This window comes from Taeniopygia guttata, chromosome 2 (assembly GCF_048771995.1).
Source record: "Taeniopygia guttata chromosome 2, bTaeGut7.mat, whole genome shotgun sequence".
Taxonomy (NCBI): Eukaryota; Metazoa; Chordata; class Aves; order Passeriformes; family Estrildidae; genus Taeniopygia; species Taeniopygia guttata.
In genome coordinates this window covers 105,059,431-105,081,114 of record NC_133026.1, presented here as the reverse complement: position 1 = coordinate 105,081,114, position 21,684 = coordinate 105,059,431, and the positions used below count along the sequence as shown (strand labels likewise).

Sequence of the window (21,684 nt, the reverse complement as noted above, 5' to 3'; positions counted from 1 at the left end):
GGATGCCACTCAAAGCTTCTGCCACTCAGCAGTTACATCTGTAGTGGGTAACATCCTGATCTTTGCCTACTCAGGGAACCTGGGTGACACCCTTCAGCTATGGTGTGACGGGCATGATACATCCTCACAAGGCATGGGCTCAGTTCCCCAGACTTCCATCACAAAAACCTCACGTGTGCCCACGGGGAGCCTGTGTTGGTAGGTGGAAGCTTTAGTTTTACAGATCATCAGAAGGTGTAGTGAAGGGAGTTGCAGAAAAAGCACACAGTGCAGACTTAGGTAGGCAGAGCAGGCACCTCAGCTGGAGACCTTCCCTGCAGCCATCAGACATGCCACCTGTACCAGGTACATTTCCATAGCTTTTAATGTAGCTTAACAATTGTGTTGGAGACAAAGGAAAAGGCACACTGTACAGAAAAAAAAAATCCTAAAATTATACCCTTTTATTTGTAAAGCTCTGATGAAACAACTTGCCAAATGACGTCCCACTTAAAAACCAATGAAAACCAACCTAACTATGCATCAGTCACACTATACAGATTGCATCCTACATTTTCAAGATGCCTAGATATCTTCTGTAGTATTTACATATGTATCAGTTAGGTAGTAAAGTTTCATTGCAATTTGCTTCTTTTCACCACACACTTATTCAATGGCAAAAAAAAAACCCTTGGGGATGCATTTGCATTTTTGTACAACACTTCGGAGCAAATGGCTAGGGCAATTTTCCTGAGAGAAGGCTTGTTCTTTGAAACTCTTGCTCTACCAACTGGAAATACAGAAAATGGATGCATTTTTGTTGCACTAAAAAGCCTAAGGATGCCTAGTTAAGTTTTTCTTTTAAATTATTTACGTACCATTAAGTTAAAATGTTTACATTCATTCATTCGTATAAAAACCGTTGTTAAATCTTATGCAAATGATTTAACACTGATTGCTGCAACACAAATTGCACTTCTTTTAAAAAATTATTGTATATATGGAAGAAAAATATCTGATTGCTACCCTGTTTACAAATTTTGACTGACTCTACACAGTTCAGCCAGGAAATATGGACTTTCATAAATCTCAGTCACAGTGTACTTTAAAAGTTATATGGCAGTCTTGAAAAGTGAGTAAATATTTTAAACCAGAAAACACCAATCCCAAAATCTCCTTAACCAGCTGGACCTTGTGGGACTTGTACCAAACATTGTGGTTTCTTCCAGGGACATAGCTGGGCTCTGAAGAGCAGAGCAAGGCACACTGAAGACGGAGAGCATGGAAGGAGAGGTCTGATGGGGTGAAGACATCAAATTTTTGGTGTGAGAAGTATGCATCAACTCAAGCTGTAGGCACTTCTGACACTCATTAAAAAGTATCTCACTATCTCTGGTAATTAAAGTCTTTGCTACTTCCTCCCCGACACTGACAACTTCCCCCAAATTCTTAGGGGAAAAGGTAATGAGAGAGTGAAAACATCTAATAATCAGAAAGGCAGCACTGCTGGGTAAGTTGAGGATGTATTTCTGGAATCTATCAATAGGTGTGGGTTTATCTCTTCTTTTTGGTTTGTTTTTTCTTTTCCTTTTTTTTTTTGGTTTTTTTTGGGGGGGTGGGTTTTGGGGATTTTTGAAGGGGTCTTTTTGAGAGTATAAGGCTGCATTAGCTATCCTCGCTGGTAATTTTCTTTCCCTACATTTTTCTTGCATAGATGAGGAACTGGATGCTTTGGCAAAGCCTCTTTCGGAAGTAGAAAATCACCTCTGCCACCAAGGCTCAAAAACTGTTTCAGAGGAATGGTCTTTGCCAGCACTCTCACTGCCGCTGCGACCGCTCCACAGAGGAAACTGCACGCAGATGTCTGGGGGCTGCCAGGACCCAGCTTCCCTCACACCAGGTCACGCCAGAGCCAGGGCACACCAGGGATCCTGTCTCACAGATGCTGTCACTTCGGCTGTGGAGCTCAGGCTGACTCCTGTGTACAGCCCATCTTGACCTGAATACTTAAGGTTGCTGCTTTCAGGACTGGTGCTCTCTCCTGGGCCAGACATCACCGACGAGCTCGCCTGCAGGGAAGGGGAGAGCAAAGAGAAATTCATTGAGCAGGTGAGCTTTGCACTCGCTGGGATGTGAGTGAGAGTACAGCCATCATGACACAATTTCTGTTCAAAAACAGGATTTGCCCTCTGCTTGCCCCTGTGCCTTGAAATTCTGAAATAAAAATAAATGTCATAGCATGAGCCCAGCTGCCCAGCACTGCTGATGGGAGTGATGTCTGTGTTTGGAGAGGTAGAAACAAAACCATGTGATGTGCAGAAAACATTGAAATCAGCTCATGATGAAGAAGGTGTGCATGTGTCCCACTGCCCCCTACTGAAAAGACACAGCTGCCAACACCAAAAATATGATCTGGGAGTGGTGGCAACTCTAGTTTTTTTGTCCCCATGGGAGAAGCCCAATACATCCTAATTCTCCAGGAGCAGATACAGAGCGCCTTCTGGAAAGCAGCTTTCTTTGGGCTCTTCAGCCCTTGAAATGCTTAAAATAATTCCTGACCCTTCAAAACACCAGCCAAAACCACTTTATTCCTGTAGAACTGGCCACTAAAGGAGATGCTCTTTTAATCTCCAGTGGAGAAACGCTATGCCTTTGAAGCAGGAGTATTTTTGTTCTGCTGACTGCACAAGACAACATGCAGGGAAGCCCTGGTAGGCACAGAGATGAACCTCTGAACCACATTGGAATCAGTCCATTTATTTTAACAGAGAAATGGAGAGTTAAAAAGACAAAGGAACAATCATTTTTTCCATGAGGCTGAGCAGATCCGCTAAAGAGGAAAAATTCACAGTGCCAGACAGAGAAGGGGCAACATTTTCACCTGATAAAGGAAATGTTTAGGAGCTGACTTCATGCAAAATTAACTCTTGGATATGTCAACTTTAAAACCTTAATTTACTTGTTAATGGATAGTTTTTGGATGAAATTCCTTAAAAAAAAAATAAAAAGCCTATCCTAAACCATGACTGCAGAAGCTTCCTGCCTGCTGTTTAAGTACAAAGTATGCATATTTAATCATTTTACAAGAGTAGAGCTCTTGCTCTCCTGGAGCTGTGCCAAGCGAGCAGTCCTGACATAGGAAAAGCAAAGCTCATTAATTCAAAGGTAATTTCCAAATGATGTGGAGCAGGGCTCTTGTTGCTGTGCTTAACCCAGGGAAAACCTCACCTTCTGAAAGAGACCCTCACTGCTAGCAACCATTTTTGTCTGAAATAACCTGGGCTCCAATATTTTCTTAATCTTTTATTAAAATGATTGACCGCCAGTATTCTTCCACCCAGTCATTAACCCTGATCCATTAGTCACTACCCAGAAATGCAGAGAATGAAGGAAAAAAAAGGTATCCCCCAAAACCAGCTGAAACAGCTCTAATCCTAATAAATAAGTTTCATCACTCCCTTGAGCATACAGTTGTCAATCAGTGATAACGAATCTTTGTATCCCCTTTCCCTGTGACTGTGCATGGAGAATTCAGTGAGGCAGGTTCCATGCTTACCTTTGTGTGCAGTCCTGATCTTGCATCAGCCTAGCTTTTCAAAGCCTTCCTTTTATTTCTAATGCCTCAAACATTTCTGTTAGCACAATAGACATAATTTTTAACAGCTTCAGTCTCCCCACAGCAAAAGAAGGGTTTAATTTATTTGACCAGTGTTTGCTAAACCTGAGCTAAATATTCTAGGAGCTGCTTTGAAAGCTCCCATTTGCCCATATTTACCACTGCTGTTCTGGTAGGCAAATATCTTATCAGTACCTGTTTTTTCCAGACTTGGAAAGCGTAATTCACCTTTTCCTGATTCAGTCCTACAAAGGGGGGGAGCAGGGACCCACAGTTTCCATATGGGGTTATCAGGTACCCCTCCCTCGAGCACCCCAGAAGGGAGGACACAGAGGCACGTCCCTGTTTGAAGACTGCCCATCCCTGCCTGTCCAAGGCCAGATTCTGGCTCTGTTGAGCCAGGACGGGCAGGACCTGGGCAGGACTGCCAGGCCTGGAAACTCCACCCCGGTAATGTCATGGCAAATATAGGCAGGCAGCTTGGGCAGCTCCCAGAGTGAGACATGGAAAACAAACTTTAGCTCATGAAAAAGACATGACAGAATCACAGTTCTGTTCCTGAGCCTCCCTACCTTTGCTCTTACTTTTCCAACTTTAAGAGATTAAAGATGACAGAAGTTGTACTTAGTTATTAGAGGAATTTTTTCAGCTTAAATAAATAAACTGAACAGTGCTGATGAAGTCCATGGGGTCTAATTTACAGCTACTGGTTCTATCTATAAAAAGGTGACGCCTTTATTTTTATTGGTGAAGTCTGATAATAGATAATCAACTGAAGGTCAGCTTTCAGAGGAAAAAATTAATGAAGGCCACTGGGAAGTGCCTGCCTCCTAAACAAACAGTGAGGCTGTGGTTGTATCTGCAAACAGTCTTCTTTTTACCCAAACCAGGAGGAACGGGTCATGGGTCAGCCCTTAGGCAGGTGGTCTGTATCTGAGGTGGCCTTTCTGTAGAGGGCCTGCCCACCACGTACAGAGCAAAACCTCTGCCAGAGCCACAGAGACAACTAGATTGCACCCAAACCTGCCGTCAGGACCTTAGCGGTAAATTAATCCCCACTAAAGCTGCTCCACATCAAAACCAGGCTGCTCAGGCTGCACTTGCAAGCACTCAGGGAACAGGGGCAGCAGCTCTGGCTAAAAGACTCCTACTTTCTTCCACCCACTCCTTCCTGCACTATCTGCCCACCACAGAGAGCAGGGAGAGGGGATGGACACTTTCCCCTCTGGCCTTCCCCCACACCTCCGCCAAGAGGGAAATGCACTGGGCAAGGACAGCTGGAGGGGGTGGCAGAGGGCCTTGATCTAGACCTTTGGTCTGTCAGATAGACCTTTGCTCTATCCACTTCACACATTCAAAATGCTCCATGAATTTTGGATATTACATGAAGTCAGCAATAAACTGAGTCTCAGCTGAGACTCTCTTCCTCCTCAGTCTAGTTTACTTTCACAACACTTAAAGGATATCTACAGTCGGTTAAAATACGTTTGCAAAGAATTCTTTCACACATGAAGTGTTGTGGCAAAGTGGTGGAGTCCTTAATTTTCAGCCTCAGCCTCCCTGCAATAACTTCCATCCCCACAAAGAGCACATTTTCCCAACACTGTCATTCCCTGGAATCCAAAGAGCAGGTCTTGGCACTGCAAAATGACAGCTTTTTTTACTGATGTAATGACCCTCTTAGTACACAAAGCTGTCATTTCTTGCTAGTCCAATTGATCCTTTTGTTTATACTGCAGACGTGTAAGTTTACATATCTTCTAATCTCTCCTTTGTATTATAGCAACATAAATCTGTGGTTAATACTTCATTAATTATGGGAGGCAACTTCCAGCATGGCTTGGAAAAATGATGACCCACTGCTGTCAAGGGCTGTATGAGTAACTGGCTTTATTGCTTTGGCAATCAAACAAAACCAAGCAGAAGGTATGCATCCATGTGCATATAGAATTATGGAATAGAAGCAAAAATACTTTTTCCTTGCTTTTCCCCACTGAAACAAAAAAGCTGGATTGCTTCCTTCTGTTTGATATAAAAATGAAATGCCGGTTTTTTTTTTGGACACACACACACAGAGCAAAGAAAATGACTCAATGTAAAAGAAAAAGACTCAGTGTATGAAACTGAGTGGGGAGAAGAAAGTAGCTTCCCGTTTTGTCCAGGACTGAGCACGGATGCAGAAGAGGTAGGAGACCAAGAAAAATTTAAACTAGAGTCTAGAGTATTGTATCCCCCAGCATACTGCCCTGTCTGCCACGCTCTTCGGTATTTTAGGTTGCCACGTTCCTCATGCCTCCTGTTGATCTTATTCCACCTGGTTTAGATAAATATTTACTCATACCAGGACTGAGGCATCGTGTTCCCATTTTCCAGGTGAAAGTCCTACCAATCATTCTGGTGAGCCTTTCTCATAGAACTCTGTCCCAGTGCCTACAAAATTATTCCATACAACTGGAATATTATCATCATATAATCTGAAGGACCCTTGGACATTCGACTCCCCTGTATCCAGGTGGTTAGCATATTGTTTTAAGAGGTTGAATCTCCAGTTCATCCAGATTCTGGGACATACTCTATGGAGGCTGATTTCCCTGTAGCCAGAATGAATGCCCTACCAATCTACTGCCTAAATAGGAGTAAACAACACCACCTCTAACCAGCTCACAAATCTTTTTCTGACAGAAAAAAAAAAAAAAAAAAAAAGAGAAAGCAAATGCAGGAGAATCCATTCATCCAATCCAGCCCCATTTGTCCAGCATTTTGGAGACAGTTAAAACTGCATTTTTCCTGCTAGCTCACCACATGCCAAGGCTGTCTCTGTCAGCTCTCTCATTTCCCACCCTACAAAAATGAAGAGCCAGTCCTGAATCACTTCTCAAGGTAAACCTCTAAGGGAAGTAAGCACTAGTTTTTCCTCCTAAGTTTTTCTGTGGTGTGAGAATGGTCCTTCTGAGAAAACTCCACCCTGGAGGCAAAGGATACAAGAGAGTCTTCTGAAAGAAGAGTTCCCCTGGTACTGATGAGTTTTTCTGACACCAGTTGTGGATCAAGGAGCCTCTATGTCCTGCCATAAAAAGCAGATTTTACAGCAGATTTCATAGTGCCTTTATCCTAATAAGGGAATAAAGTTCTTCTGGTTATCACACTTGGAGCCCCTGCATGGAAACGGATGGGTTTGTGCTGCAGACCATGCCCCTTCATTTAGCAATTTATTTGGTGGAGCTTTGTCCTGTACAGTTTCAGCAGCATCAAAGGGAGAGCAGGTATAGATGCAGATGCAGGCTGTCTGAAACCTTCAAATCTTCTTTTTATGGGGATGCAAGGCAACTTCGTATATCATGCAGCTGGACCCTTTCCATATTAGCAACACAGGACACCCAGTACTTATACTGCTTAGGAAAACAGAAATAGGCCTAGATCCTAGATCCAGATGTGAATTTGGCAAATAGCCTCTTTACAATGGGACAACGAAATATCTCCGATCCAAACACTTGTACACTTTGGGATGTTTGAAATCAACTTTGCCCCCACAGCAATTCATTAATTGTATCTCTTAAATGTTTAAACTTCAGCTAGAACGTAAAATCAACATTTAAGGTTCTTGCTAATTTGTCTCAGAATTGGCATCATATAAGATTTCCTTTGTGAAATGGATAGTCTCAAAGACATTGCCAAGAGTAATTGCTGCCCTCCTCTTTTTCTGCCCTCCCTTCTTTATTTTACTTTAAAAGAGATAAAGAAAGGTAGGGCAAAAAGTGAATGTTACTGACACAAATGAATTCTGCTGAATTTCATTTCCATTAGATTTCTACATAACTGGAAACTTTTTTGGCAGCCTCCCACAAAAGGCATAATAAATTGCTTTTGTACCAGCAGAGGAATTCGTCTTCTCTGTTTCATTTAGCAACAACATTGCTGTGAATTTCACACAACAGTTTCTAAAACGTCATCAGATTTCTCTGCCTAATGTCAATTTGGCATTTTCCCCCTCTTCACAGAATAAAGGCTAGAGAAGCAAAACCAGAGCAAAACAAAAACAAGTTGCCATGCCTGTTGTGTAATACACCAGGTTCACTGTTCAAGCAGGTGCCTGTTTTTCAGCAACATCACCAACACTGGGATCAACATTGTCGGGAATCAACATTGGTCTTTTTAAAGTGACCAAACATTACAGAACCTGGATTCATCCGTCTGAGGGTTTGTTTTTTCCCCTCCTGACACGAGCTGGAGAAGGTTATTCTCCTCCGATGCAAAGCCATTGCCTATTCTAGAAATAATTACAAACATTTAATCTATCAATGGATCAACTCAAAAGGAAAAATAAAAAATAATCAAGGAAAACAGAAGTCTAGCTGCAGCATGTAATCAGATTGCAGGCTGCCTTGCTCTAAAATGCTGACATGCCTTCACTCACAACAGCTTAAATGGGCTTTAGGAGTGCTCAGTCCCTTCCATAGGATTTAGATCCTTTAGAAATTATTTTGCATCCTTGCAGCTAGTGATCACGTTCCCAAATTACGTCTGGGACAACGGGAGTCCGTCTTAACAGCCACCACTTTCTACTTTAAACTTCCAGCCTCCTGAGTCCTCATCCCTTTGAATTACAGAGGCTTGGGCAAAGCCAGGAGCCTGAGTGAAGAATGTGACCATGCCCGTGACATATTCTGACAACTGCTCCCTGAAAATCCTCTTTTCATTTACATACATCTGGGACTAGGGCACAGGGGTTGGAATCAGTAGCCCTTTACCTAATTTGGGATGGAGTCAGAGGGATGGCCATAAGTCTGGCTGTCATTGCAACTTCCTCTCTCCAGTGCATATCACAGCCCCTCTCCATCACTTCCGTTCACTGACTGAAATTTTTCATGAGGGGGTATTTGCAAGTGCTTTGCATATGCAAGGCACATCTGATCAAATCATGGTGGGGAAAAGGCTATGCAGATGTTACCATGCTGCCTGCTGGATATAAGGGGACAGATTTTCCCAGCTGTTGCACAGGTGCCCTCTCCCAGTCTGATCTACTATAGAAAAATCAGGGAGAACTGAATCCCTGTGACTGGGGATGCCATCATGCAACTAAGAGCAGCCTCAGGGTCCCTCCTGGGAGTTGCTCCTAGTTGCTAACAGTTCTCAAGGACTCTTTTAGCCTTCAATCCATGCCCCTGCACCCACCCTCTGGTACCCACACAACTCCATCTGGCAAAACCATATTAAAAATGGTAATACTAAAATGATAACATAAAGATTATTAATAACATGTTTGATGTGCACTTCTAGGGAGAAATACCACAGAAAGGAAGGCAGGTTTTAGCCAGCCAAGAAGGCAGCAGCATTGTGGAAATGAGATCTTGTCTCATGTATATGGCCTACCCTTCCCCGAGCAGCACATGGCTGTGCTGCCGCAGTCTAGTCTTGGGATTGTGCTTCCATTTCTACCCATTACACAAATCTCATCACATTGCTCAGGATCACTAGTGCTGCTTAAGGCAATGCAAGGAAAATTTAAGGAAAATTTGGCCACATTTTTTCCTTTGCAAATACCAAGGGAGAACCTAAAACAGTGCATAGTACGTCCTTGGGGAAGTCCAAAACCCAATTCGGAAACTGCAATGGTTCACTTTTCACTTTTTAGTGTTTCTCTTTTTTTTTTTAATGTGATCTCTTTATTTTACTGGCTTGACAGGGTTTTGTCATGTCAAAGACAAGCCCTTTTAGTACTATCCTAGTCTCACAGGATCCAAACCCAAAATCCAGTGCCTCTGAAAATGGGTGGCCCTGTCAGTCCGCAAACAATTGTGTTTGCTAAATAACGAGCTTTTCTTCCCCTTGTACAATAAAACTTTGTACATCAGAAATTAAACTATTGAAAGGAATTTGAATGTAGGAAATCTAAGACATACTGAAAAATAGCTATTATAAACAATGTCTTCTTTTCATTAATAAAGGACTAAAGGAAGCCACATTAGAAAAGTTTCTCAAAGAAATTATGTGGTAGATTAAGGGACACAGAAGGCTGAGAAGTGAGTGTGGATATGGATATGTACAGCCAAGGGGTTAGAAATTAATCTACATTAAGCTTCACAACTTTAGCAGTATTTTTATCACACATGCTGAGTGAAGAAAGGAAGTTTGAGATGCTTGGAGTACATGATGTAAAATAAGGATCAAAGCTAAAGCAGGAGATGATCAGCACTCCACGGGTGCTCCTCTGGAGCTTGGTACTGACAGATGCTGAGCATCTGGCCCCTGAAGAACCGTCTGTGGGCAGAGGGCTGAACCCTCATGCACTGCAATCAGCAGGATGTTCCAGCCTGGTTTTAGCTGTGTTTGGATCAGGGGTTAATTGCACATTTTAGTTTAAAACAAAGGCCTGTATGATTTACTTCATACACCAGGATAATGTTTTTCTGGGTTTTACCCTTTGGGATAATGCATATATATATATATATATATATATATATATATATATATGTGTGTGTGTGTGTGTGTGTGTGTGTGTGTGTGTGTGTGTGTGTGTGTGTATAATTGTTTATTGACATAATCAGTTTGCCATGTTTTATTGTCTTCTGTCCAAAAGAAAACCTTTGAAATGAAAGAACCTGAATATTTAAAAACAAAATGTCTGTGGTTAAGCTGCGCCTAACTATCATAAAAATTATATAGATCTTAATCAAGAAGGTTTGCAAAGTACTTCAGCTTGTCGTTCTGTTTACAGCTATATGTAATATCCTCCGAAAATCTTGTTCTAGTATCAGCTAACAAAACTGGAAAGTTTGTTTAGATTATTGTTCTGCTAGATAAGATAAAAGCTGTGATAACCTTGCCCAGTGATCAGCCTGCCTGCAGATACAGACACTTACCCCGGAGGCTGCAGTCTGTGCGCCGGGAGAAGCTGTTTTGCTACAGTCATCTGAGTTAGTAGAAGACGTAGATGTCGGAGTCATAGGAACTGCAGTAGTACTGTTACCTGAAAATTGGGAATTGGTATTAAAAAGAAATATTTTCCAGCCAGAGAAGAAAAAAACCAAAAAAAACACAACCAAAAAAAAAAAAACAAAAAAAAAAACCAAAACAAAACAAAAAAAAAACCCAGAAACAAACTATTGCAGCTACACTTTCTCATATTTTACATTTTTTTATATTTACCAGAGCATGCCTTTGATTTATTTATATTCTTAGGTTTTCGCTTCCTCGTCTGAATTCCTTCTTTTTTCATAGCAAGAGGCCGAGGAACCTGAAAAAATTAAATGTCCATACTAATCACAGAGTTGCATACATACTCAAATCAAAAATCAAAATACACTACAAGACCAGATGTGATGTTGCGAATGTCTACATAGCAAGTCAATTTTCTCTATGTCACAGTACTAATTCTAAAAACAATTTGCATTTTATTTGGGCAAAACAATAGTTTAATTCAAGGGGAGTCGTAGCTGAATTAAGAAAGTAGGGAAACTATTTTTTCTCTATGCAAACTTCATTGTTTTTTCAACCCTTCAATTAATCCACAGGAAAACAGCAAAGAATTAGAGATAACCAGTATCATTTGGCAGTAATCCATAAGAAATTAAATTGGATGGGGTATATCTGATCCTTGATATATTATTCCAGTCAGTTAAGAATTATCTCCAGTGTCTGATTCTGGAAAGAAAGAATGTATATGGGAAAAAAAGTCATGCTCATCCTGTGGAGCAGCTCTACAAACCAGATCATCACGAAGAAGCATCTTAGGAGAAGAATTGACTTAGTATTTGTTCCTACAAGCAGATCCACCCATAATACAGCTTTGTGGTATCTAAATGTATATTTATAGGAATAAATTTATATTTAAATGTGCTCAGAAGTCATCTTTGTGTTCATCACAATGATAATCACACTACAAAAATACTGGCTTAAATTATATTTTAACACCAGTTTGAGGAAAGACAATTCATGTGTTCTCTATCATTATAATATTTAAACCTGTGACATAATTTACATTTTATTGAAGGCTAGACCACAACTCAATCATTCCTAATGCCCTTGCTCTTCAAACACTTATGCTTGTCTATAACACGATCCACAGGAGTCTCACCCAAAACACGCTCTGTCACATTCAGGACAAAGCTTTTTTCTACTCTATTATTACCCAACAAAGGCTGAAATTGCCTTTAAAGATTTTCTGGTGTAGCTATGGCTTGAATTACACCCTTTTGCTGGCATAGCTATGTTTGTCCATGAAAAACTGTCTCATTAAAGGTCTAGGGATTTTTCCCTACTAAAGGGTTGATTTAAACCAAGTAGCAGTGGCAAAAACACCACTGCTGCTCATCCAAGGGTGAGTTCTTTATATAAATCTATTGAGAGAGCGACAATGGCAAACACATAACTAGTCAAAAGCACAACAAGCTGAAGTGGCACAATCACGTTCTAAAATCACACATTCTTCTGTTGCTCTACGCATTTCACTGGTCGTTTTTTTGAGGACCACCCCTTCTCCAAAGCAGCATCAAAGAGCTGGCAGGGGATCTCCCTTGGAGAAGCAGCCACTTACCCCATGGAGCTTCATGTAGAGGCCGCAGGCATTGCAGACGGGCTCGCCCTCGGCGTTCCTGCGCCACAGGGTGGTGGTCGTGGTGTGGCAGTTGGCACAGGACAAGCCCATCCGCCGCGACGAAGGCTGGAGACAAACACAGGCAAACACGGGTATAAGCAGGTGGGCAGCAGAGAATGATTTACGTCTTTATGGTTCATAAAAAGTCCTATAACACATGGCGGGGATGGTAGGAGCCTTTCTTTTATAGTATCTGTCAGCAACAGCCCAGAATTAGAAAGGAATTATCCTCATATCAGAGAGTAGAAAGACAGTGTGAAGAGGTACTGAATGTCTTTCAACCCTGGGCAGTCACAGCAGAGACAAAATTCTCGTGTGGGTGCTGGTGACCAGAAGTCTGTTCAGACCGCAAGGCACTGGGTCTTTTTCCAGCAGGACAGCTAGGATATATCTCCACTACAGCTCCATCGAGCTGAACAGAAGGCACATCACTCCCGTGCCACCTCTCCGGACAATTCAGTGCCCTCTCCTCTCTATGGTGGGTGAAGAGGCGATCCTGCCACTGATAGCCCTGACTCATCAGAAAAATCAGCCACTTTAATCATCTGCCCTTGGTGGCACCACATCTGGGGAAAACTTTCCTGGGCATCCCAAAGGTAACACATACAACAGCATTACTTTCATAAAAAGGTCTTTTTATCATCACCCATTTTACCTTCATACAAAAAAAAACATGCCTTGGGAGCGTGTTTTACAGAGCAGAGCCTCCCTCGGCCAGCAGAAAAGCTGGTGGGTGACAACAAGGTTCCCACTGCACACAAGCCATTTATGACGCTCTTCCGTGGAGTTTGGAGCCAAGATGAAGCAACTCTGTATCAGAAATAACCGTATAACCCAGAGCTTTATGGCTGCAGGCTGTATATCATAAGTGAAGGCAGTACTCATAAACATGCGAAATGAAGGTGAATGGGTTATAAAAGTCCCTGTAACAACTGATCTCTTTTACGTTCATCACAAGCAAAGAATTCCAGCTACATCATAAATCTAGTCTTTTTCAAAGTATCGCATTGTCAAAAAAATACAAAAAAAATATCTGTGCCTAGCTCTGTGTCTGGCAGCTGAACAAGTTTACACGAAGTCAGTTTTAGAGGATTGCATTAATCTTATTCTGACCATAAAGTGCCCATAACTGAAATCACTAACTTAAGGGTACAATGCCCTTCCTCTTGAATCATTTACTGCTGGGTTGTTAGACGTAACTGGGTCACCTTTGATACCACAGGGCTGCCTGCCACTGGGGAAACCGATAAAAATGTTTTGAGAATGAAGAATATTCTAGAGTAATAACTGAATTTCTTGAATATTGTCTGTTTGAGTGTCTTTAGCAGTAAGCCCTCATTTTACACCACAGCTCAGCAAGAGCTCCAAATTAAATACAAATTTTGTAATCTTGAATCAGTAATCCATTATTAACTGGACAGAAAAAAAAAAAAAAGCTAACCACCCAGCCAAGTGTTATATAGGCTGAAGTGCACAAATACAATTTTTAATTTTAAAAATCCAAATATCACGAAAACAGAATTTTTGACCTAGTTATTAAATACGCACACAGTGCTCAAATTGTGTCCTCAACTCAATACGTGTTTTACGTGATCACAGTGAGTAAAAGAAAGCTGGTTGTAACACACATGCTTCATTTTCTTTCTCTGCAAGTGAAATGCTGTCAGCTGTTTCACTCCGTTAAATCTTTCTCTTTCCTATGCAGCCTGGTCTGAACCTTCATACATTTTATTTAAATAGCTTTTGCTCATTCCCGTATCTAAACAGACATGGAGTTTTGGCATGTTTTGAAGCTAAAACTACTTTTCTGATGCAGGAATTTTATCAGAAACTTTGGGGCAATCTAAACATGTTTAGCGTTTTCAAAACATTTTCCCTTCTCACCTACATATTTCCAACTGTATGAACACAGAGTCATGGTTGATTTATAGTTATGGCCAGGGTACTCAGTAGGGATTGTTACACAGAGCTATTTCAGAGTTATTTCGCTGAGGTGTCAGACTGAAATCGGGCTGTAGTTCGACTCTGCTTTAGTCTTCTCACCCCCACCCCTCCCTCAAAAAAAAAAAAAAAAAAAAAAAAAACTACACAGAAATGCTGGAACAGGGTGTCAGCTACTTGAAATCTGCCTTGGGCCAGGGTGCCACAGCAAGTCGGGCTCTGACGCTTGAGAGGATCGGCAGATCTGGCCCCTCCACTGCAACTGTCCCCACTAAAGAGATAACACCTTGTGTCATGAAATTTACTGGAGAACCAGCTAGAAAAAACAGATACCTAGCAGCAGTAAACCTCTGGCTTAAATTAACTCTTTGGATTAAAGAAAGGTCTTTAAGCAGAGATGGGCTGGTTCCCAAGTGTTTACTGTCTGTTCCGATCATCGAGTGTTTGGGTCTTCTTTCCCCTCGCTCCCATAAGAGCACTAAATTCAAACGGTTGTGAAATAAAGAACAGTAGGTGCTTTAGCCCAAGGAAAACAGGCATGGAGCAAAGCAGCTGGCATGATTGAAAGGGGCTTGAAAGGTTGATGGGTTTGATACACTGTCTCCATACACAAGGGTCCAAACATCAACTGGGATTATAGTGGTGTGATTTATTGTGGCTCGCTCAGTAACAGCCATTACTGAAGAGCGTATTCTTTCTGTCTGCTGACCTCCACCCAGATTTGCTAAACATAATGTGCAGTTCCCGCTTGTTAAACTTTCTCCTTGCCTATTCAGTGCCAGCCTGAGTTATAAACAGGGGTTCTGGTTTGTACTATTTATTTCCCCCCCTAGTTTTAGGAGTATATTTTTAGAAAAATTGCCGCTCATTTCTTAGGAGTAAAACAAAACAAAGGCTATTATCATTGTTTAAACAATTGGTTTTCTTTGAATTATATACAAAACTTGCTTACATTCCCAAGGATCGAGCTCTCAGCAAACAAAGCAGGTCTGGAGAAATTCCGAGCCCTTTGAACAAACATTTTCCAACCTTGATTTCTTTTTTTTTTTTTTTTTTCTGTTGGAAATGTCCAACGTCACCACCACAAATTTCTTCCAAGCCACTGAATGGGGTTCATAGCTCGAAAAGCCAGGTTGGCCCATGCCTGATATGCAGCTCACAAGAAGACAGAGAGTTTTTGCCAGCTCAGAGCCTGGAATGGGTCTGAATCGGTTCCCAAAAGGTTGCCAGCCCTGTCACCCCTCACAGCGACCAATTTGGCCTGCAAACCTGGTCAGCAGCCCCTCTACAGTTTTGCAGCTGAGAGGATCACCAGGCTAATGTACTGATTGCTATCTCCCATCTTTGCCCGAAATTTTTCCCTGGCTGCAGGTGACTGGGGTTCCTTGAGGCAGAGCTCCTCTCGCCCCCTCCTCCCCTCCCTCCCGACTCACCACTCTCTTTTGGGGCTTGATGAGGGGCCGGCTGAGGCCGTTCATTTTGGTGTAGAGCCCGCAGGCGTTGCACAGGTAGTTGCCGGTGCCGTCCCTCCTCCACAGCGGGGTCTGGATGGAGCCGCAGTTGACGCACTCCCGGCTCTCAGACAGGTCCTCCAGCAGCTCTGGGGACAGGAGCAGAGGGGAGAGGCGGTGGGGCACGGCCGCCGAGCCCGGTGTAGCCCCGCGCAGCGCGGCCCCGGCCCCGCCGAAACCCGGACTCCGAGCGAGAGAGCAACCGGCCCCCGGAAAAGCAATTCCCCGGCCGTGACGGCGGGCATGCGGTGATCCTTTTTACAAAATCCCTAGGTTTTTTCTTTTCCTTTTTTTTTTTTTTTCTATTTATTTAAATGTGCCAGACCTGCTGCCGGCCCCGGCGGAGCTCTTGCTCTCCGAGCCGGAGCAGAGTCGGTGAGCCCCGGACACCGCTCAGCCCCCGACACCGCTCAGCCCCGGCCCGCTGTCCACTCCCGTCGGGACCTGACCCTTGGGAAATTCGGCTGGGGTCCTCCCGAGGGGCGAAACCCACTCCGTGGTGTCCACAAGACGGAAAGGGAGGTGCCTTTAGAGGGGAGCAGAGTGGGGAGGGAGGTGGCTGTCAGAATAGCCACCCTGGGAGCTGGATATAAGGAGCTGTCGTTTTGCCCAATATTCCCTAGGGTCGAAGCTTGGCAAGAACTTTTCTACCTTAACTCTTATTTTAAATGCCTTGCAACTAGTAAAGCTTCAAGTTTAGAGGCAGCGTTTGGGGCCCTGGTGTGCCAAGGCAGCGAGGGGCAGCGGCTGCTTCGCCTCGGCTATTTGGTCAAATTAGTGCTGGTTAGTAGGAAACAGAGGAAATGGAAAAATAAGCAGTATTGTGCCTCCTGCTTTCATAGTTACTGAGCACTGAGGGGGAAGAAAAATGTATAAAAAGTGCGGGGGAAAAAAAAACCAAGAAAAAAAAAAAAGAGAGAGAAAACCCACTTATAAAAGCTAATACTTTAACCCATGCGAATCCTTGTTCTGATTTACCTCTCCATATTTCCATATTTCGGGGGAGAGGGGAATAAATTCTTATCTTACATAGACTGTGCCACGTTGTGCAGAAATAATAAAAGGAGATGTTTGGATTTTTACAGCAGCTTTGAGTCGAGTCTGGGAATGTATGTTTCAGACTCAGAGCTTCCTCATTGATTTTTTATTTCCTCCCTCTGCTACCTGCCTAAATTCATCATTGGGTTATTCTCGAACGTTTCGCTGCACAGCGAAAAGACAGCTCGCAAAGGTCGAGCAGCTTTGGAGACGGGGCTGCGGTGCTGCGGTGACACGGCGGGCTTTGAGCTGAGAAAGAGACGGCCTTTGGCCCGCACCCACCCAAATACGTTTCTCTCCTCCCTTCGTTTGCGAATTATTAGGCGCTAAAGGGGAACGGGCACACGGCACAGTCCGGAGAGCACAGTTCAACTTACGTAGCCAGCTCCTAGCTCTTAGCACATCGCTAAGATTTATTAATCTTTGCATGAAAAGCACCATTGAAGACCGTAACCAGAAAAATGTTTAGGACGTCAAGGACACTGGAACTTAAACAGCATTTCGTCTCAGCTATTTATTTTATAGCATTGCCTTCCTGCCTGCAGAAGGAAATTCTGCCGTGACAATACTTCTCGGGCATTTTCAAATATTTTTCCCCTTAGAGAGCGAGTACTACACTTCTATCCAAAGAAAACAAAATAAAGTTTTAATTTTAGATACTGTTTAAGCATCTCTACGAGTACCATCAAGAAAACTTTATCAAACTGTCTAATATTTAGCCGCAAAAAATGCATTTCAGCTACAATTTTCCCATAATTTTGACACGGGATAATGCTTCGGCTTTGCTGCCGCGTTTTGCCTCAGGAGCAGAAAATTCGCCTGGCCCAGGAGCTCCGGGCTGCTTCGCCGCGCGTTACACCGCGTTGCGGCTGCCCTGGCACCCGTTCTTTCTCTCATGGAAAGGCTAATCCCGACCCCTCCCGGCCCCCAGCACTGCCGGGAGGGAAGCACAAGGAAGGAGAGACCCGCTGGAGCAGGGGAAGCTGCTGTGCTCCTCGGCTGCCTTGACACTCCTGCCCCAACCTTCTCCAGCGCCCGGCTCCTTCATTTCTCTGTTCCTTCTTACTCACCCCTCTTCTCTCCCTGCCGTGAGATTTCCCAACCCCACATCTCTCCCGACAAAATAACAAAAATAATAATTTAAAAAAAAAAAACCCAGGAAAAAAAAAAACAACAACAGAAAAACCCAACTAATTTCTTTCCTCTCCATCACCTAGTTTTACACTGTAACTTTTGAAAGTTGAGCTTAAAATTCAACTTTTTTGTTACCCTGAGATGTGGCTTCTCCTATAACTGCTACAACTGATTTTCTTTCCTTTGTCATGAAATTAAAGACCAAGTGGGAGGATTAAAATACTTAAATCTATAGGGTATCATCGACAGACGGGAGGAGCATTGTGTGTGCAGCCCTACAGAAAGACAAAAATCCATGGGGTAATTTTCTGCAACACTGCACTGAAAAAGAAAATCACGGTGTCTATAAAATATATGCACCTGGTGGGTAGTTTATGTTTAAAGTGAATGATGATCAAACCTGTGTGCATACACATATCTACATAAATATGTATATATACATAATAAATATATGCACAGCATGTATATATAAATACGTATACATAGCCACACACACCTCTCTATAAACCTCTATTTATATATACATAGGTTTATTCTAAAGCTGAAGAGATTGCAGTAATCGTTAATCTTTCTACCTCTGACTAAATCATCGCAGCTCAAACTCCGCTTCTGCAACTGATTTAATGACACCAAGAATCTCCTTAACTAAACTAAAAATAAGGATGGGACACCTCGGAAATGAAAGCAAAACCCCATCAGGAGGTGCTGTATTTTAGCAACAGTTTACAAATTAGGTTTCCTCATTCGTATACGAGGTTTTGCTTCGCTGCTTCTCTTTTTAAATGAAGCACCGAAGTGTTTTATAGATTAAATAATCCAAAATGGGTTAAGTGAGCCCTTGCAATTTTCCTCTACGATACAATAAGGATTAATTTGCAGTGAATTTGTCACCGTTTCTTGTCCAGATGACCGCATTTAGGAGAAGGAGGAATGTACTGGTTTGGAAAAATTAAAAATTAAGTTTACACCGGGCAATTCGTTTTGGGTTCTTTGGGTTGGCAACCCCGATTGCCATACTCCAAAACAACGCCGCTTCTTGGCGGTGTATTTTTCCCCTAACTCAACACAAACGACGGGAAGAGCCACAGTCCCGGGACCGCCGTCCCGATACCGACAGCGGGGCCGCCCCGCGCCGGGGCTGCCTTGCCCCGCTGCCCCGCACCCCCGCCGCCCCTCCAGCGGGCAGCCCCGGCATGCGGGGCCCTCCCTGCCCTGCCCACCCTGCCCTGCCCTGCCCGCGGCTCCTACCTGCGCTGGGTGCCCGGACGGGGATGGGGGCGGCCCGGCCCTGGAGGCAGTGCAGCATGGAGTTCTCGAAGGGTGCCGTGGGCCAGGCAGGGGCGAGCTGCGGCCCCACGTAGGACGTGTAAGGCCCCGGGTAGGAGCCATTGAGCGGCCGGGCCAGGGGGCTGTACTGGTCCCTGGCGCCCAGGCTGTTGCTGTAGGCGCCGGGCTCCCGGGAGGCCCCGTTGGCCACCGGCGGGCTTGGGGAATAGGGAAAGCGGCCCGAGGGGTGGGAGCCGCCGCCGCTGCTGTACGAGGGGCTTTCCGCGGCCGGCTGGGACCAGACGGCGTGGCCGCCGCCCGGGTGGCTGGGCTGGGCGGCCCCGCTGCCCTGCAGGTACGGCAGCGTGGGCAGCATGGAGCCCACGCGGGTCGTGGGCACGTAGACGGGCGAGCTGGGCGTGGAGTGCATGAAGCCGCCCGGAGATCCGTCGTAAGGCGTGGGGCCCTGGGCGGCCGAGATGGCGAGGGTCTGGTACATCTCCTCGGGCTGCTCGGCGCCGAGGGCGCTCAGCTTGGGGGCGCGGCTGGACCAGATCAGCTTGTTGGTTTGGTCTAAGTCCGCGAAGAGCAGGATGTCCTCCCAACTGGGACGGCCGGAGGGGTGGGGGGTCCCGAAGTGCACGTAGGGGGCGAGCAGCGACCTGCTCTCGGCGGCGGGGGGCGGCGGCGCGGCCGGCCGGTGGATGCCGTCGGTCTCCGGCCGAGGAGTCTTGGAGGATCCGCGTTCACCCTGGGAGCCGGAGGAGGAGGAGGGCGAAGGAGGAGACGGGCGCGGCTCCCTGGTCGCGAAGGGACAGGAGGAACCGCCGGCGTCCGCAGCACACCGCTTCACCGCGCACCAGCCGCCTTCAGCCACGGCCATCCAGGTCCCCTTCTAGCCGCTGGGTGTGGATGGGGAAGGGCGAGGAGGGGAGGAGGAAGAGGAGTGGATAGGGGGATCCGCAGGGCAGGGCGGGGAGGGAGGACACAAAAGAGCAGGGAAGAGGGGGAGAGAGAAATAATAGTAACAAAGTTTGCAAACAGGACAGCCCGTCTCCCTCCCGTAATGAGATTCATCAGGGCTTATCTGGCCCCCCCCGAGCGCTTAATCAGTCATGTCGCCTCGGCGCTGTTGTCCCTCGCCCCGGCGGAACGGGATCAGGCAACCCAGGTCAAGACGAGCCGGGAGACGCCAGTCCCGCGGGGCCAGGGCTGCGGCTCCGGCCCCGCTTTCCGCACCGCGGGAGGGCTGCGCCCCTCTCCCTTCGCATCCCGGGCTGCGGATTTGAACATGAAGCACGCCGGGGCAAAGGTGGGCGTCAGGGCGTGGGGACAGAGGGCGGTGAGGGGGCATTTTTCCCGTCTCTGCCCTTCCTTGGCTGCTGTCGTTGTTATGATTATTTCAATGAATGAGTCATTTGACTCGGTTCCACCGAGAAAACAATTAGTAAGGCGATCCCTTTAAGGTTACTTCGCCGGAGAGCGATGTTAGCTTTTCCGCGCATCGCCTCGCTTGTTTGCCTATTTCCAGCCCAAGGTCACGGAAAGGGAGGAGGATGAGGGAACGGCCCCTGGGAGACGGGAGATGCGCACGGGCCGGGCCCGAAGTGTGCGCGGCGGCGGCGGGACACGGACCGAAGCCGGGCGGGATGTGCCTGCCGTAGGGGCCGAATCCAGCGCACAGCCCTGGCTGGGGTCTTGCCCCAAGCCTCAGCACACCTTGCAGCGGTGACAACCCGTCCCGAGCCGAGCGGTGTCAATTCGGAGCTGCCAGAATGAGGAAGGCTGAACAGACAGGCACAGAGACCCCGGTGCCCAGCCCCAAGGAGAAGGGGTAGAAAGCGAAAGGGGACACAGAGAAGTGACAGCAAGAGAAGGCGAGGCTCTCCGTTCTCAGCCCACCTCGGGGCACTCCAGATAACCACAGGCACAAGAATACAGGACACACACACACAGAGCCCCCTCGCAGATAGGCACCAAATACGTCTCTCCCTCCTGCGAGATAACTGGGAGATAAGGCTCCGGCAGATAAGAGATCCAGGCAGCAGCATCGGATGTTTGCCCACACAGCCTCCCTCGGGCTCCCCCAGCCAGGGGCAGCCGCCGCCGCGCCGCGCTCCCCTCGGAGCGCCTGAGGGCAGAAAGGCAGCGGCAGAAGACCGAGAAAGAGCAAGTGAAACCGCGGCGAGGCAAGGAAAGAGAGGGGCCAAACCTGATGCCGGTGCCCCGCATGGGGCCGGGGCGCGGGGCCGCGTCGGGCGGTAAATCCAGTGCGGCGGGGGCGAGTGGCGGCGGCGACTCCGGCGGCGGCGGCCGGCGGCCCATGTATAAAAAGGAGAGAGGAGGCGCCTCTCGCAGCCCTGCCGGAAAACTGCAGGCAGCCGGCCCTGATTGGGCTCGGCCAGCCCTAAACAAACACGGGGCTCAGCAGGGGTGCCAGTCCCGGGGCCAGCCGGGCCGCCGCAGCCCCGGGGGCGGGGGGGCACCTCGGGGCGCCCACAGCTTAGGGGCGACAGACCCCGGCTCGGGGAGCAGGAACGAGCAGTGAGGTCTGACTCTGCCAGATGCCAGATACCCCAGTCTTTCTTTCTTTTTTTTTTTTTTCT

At 46.0% G+C, this 21,684-nt stretch overlaps 1 protein-coding gene across 2 annotated transcripts; it reads right to left on the bottom strand.

The window, feature by feature from the left end:
* Positions 1–425: 425 nt before the first annotated feature.
* GATA6 (GATA binding protein 6) lies at positions 426–21,671 on the bottom strand. 2 transcript variants are annotated; one of them, XM_002194963.5, is made up of 7 exons: positions 21,291–21,664; positions 19,061–19,980; positions 15,563–15,729; positions 12,129–12,254; positions 10,742–10,829; positions 10,456–10,562; positions 426–2,048 (listed from the first exon to the last, which is right to left on the bottom strand). In XM_002194963.5, exons 2-7 carry the CDS (start codon positions 19,959–19,961, stop codon positions 1,881–1,883), a joined length of 1,557 nt encoding a protein of 518 aa, XP_002194999.4. In that variant the 5' UTR covers positions 19,962–19,980; positions 21,291–21,664; the 3' UTR covers positions 426–1,880. The 2 variants fall into 2 exon arrangements, with proteins under 2 accessions (XP_002194999.4, XP_072780671.1); XM_072924570.1 differs by lacking the exon at positions 426–2,048 and adding an exon at positions 3,641–6,659 and having other exon boundaries at positions 21,291–21,671.
* Between the last annotated feature and the right edge of the window lie 13 nt (positions 21,672–21,684).

Coding starts and splice junctions, on each gene's coding strand:
- GATA6 (XM_002194963.5), bottom strand. CDS start 19,961: ATGGCCGTGGCTGAAGGCGGCTGGTGCGCGGTGAAGCGGTGTGCTGCG. Junction 12,255..15,562: donor TCAAGCCCCAAAAGAGAGTG/GTGAGTCGGGAG, acceptor GTTTGTCTCCAG/CCTTCGTCGCGGCGGATGGG. Junction 10,563..10,741: donor TAAATCAAAGGCATGCTCTG/GTAAATATAAAA, acceptor CCCAATTTTCAG/GTAACAGTACTACTGCAGTT.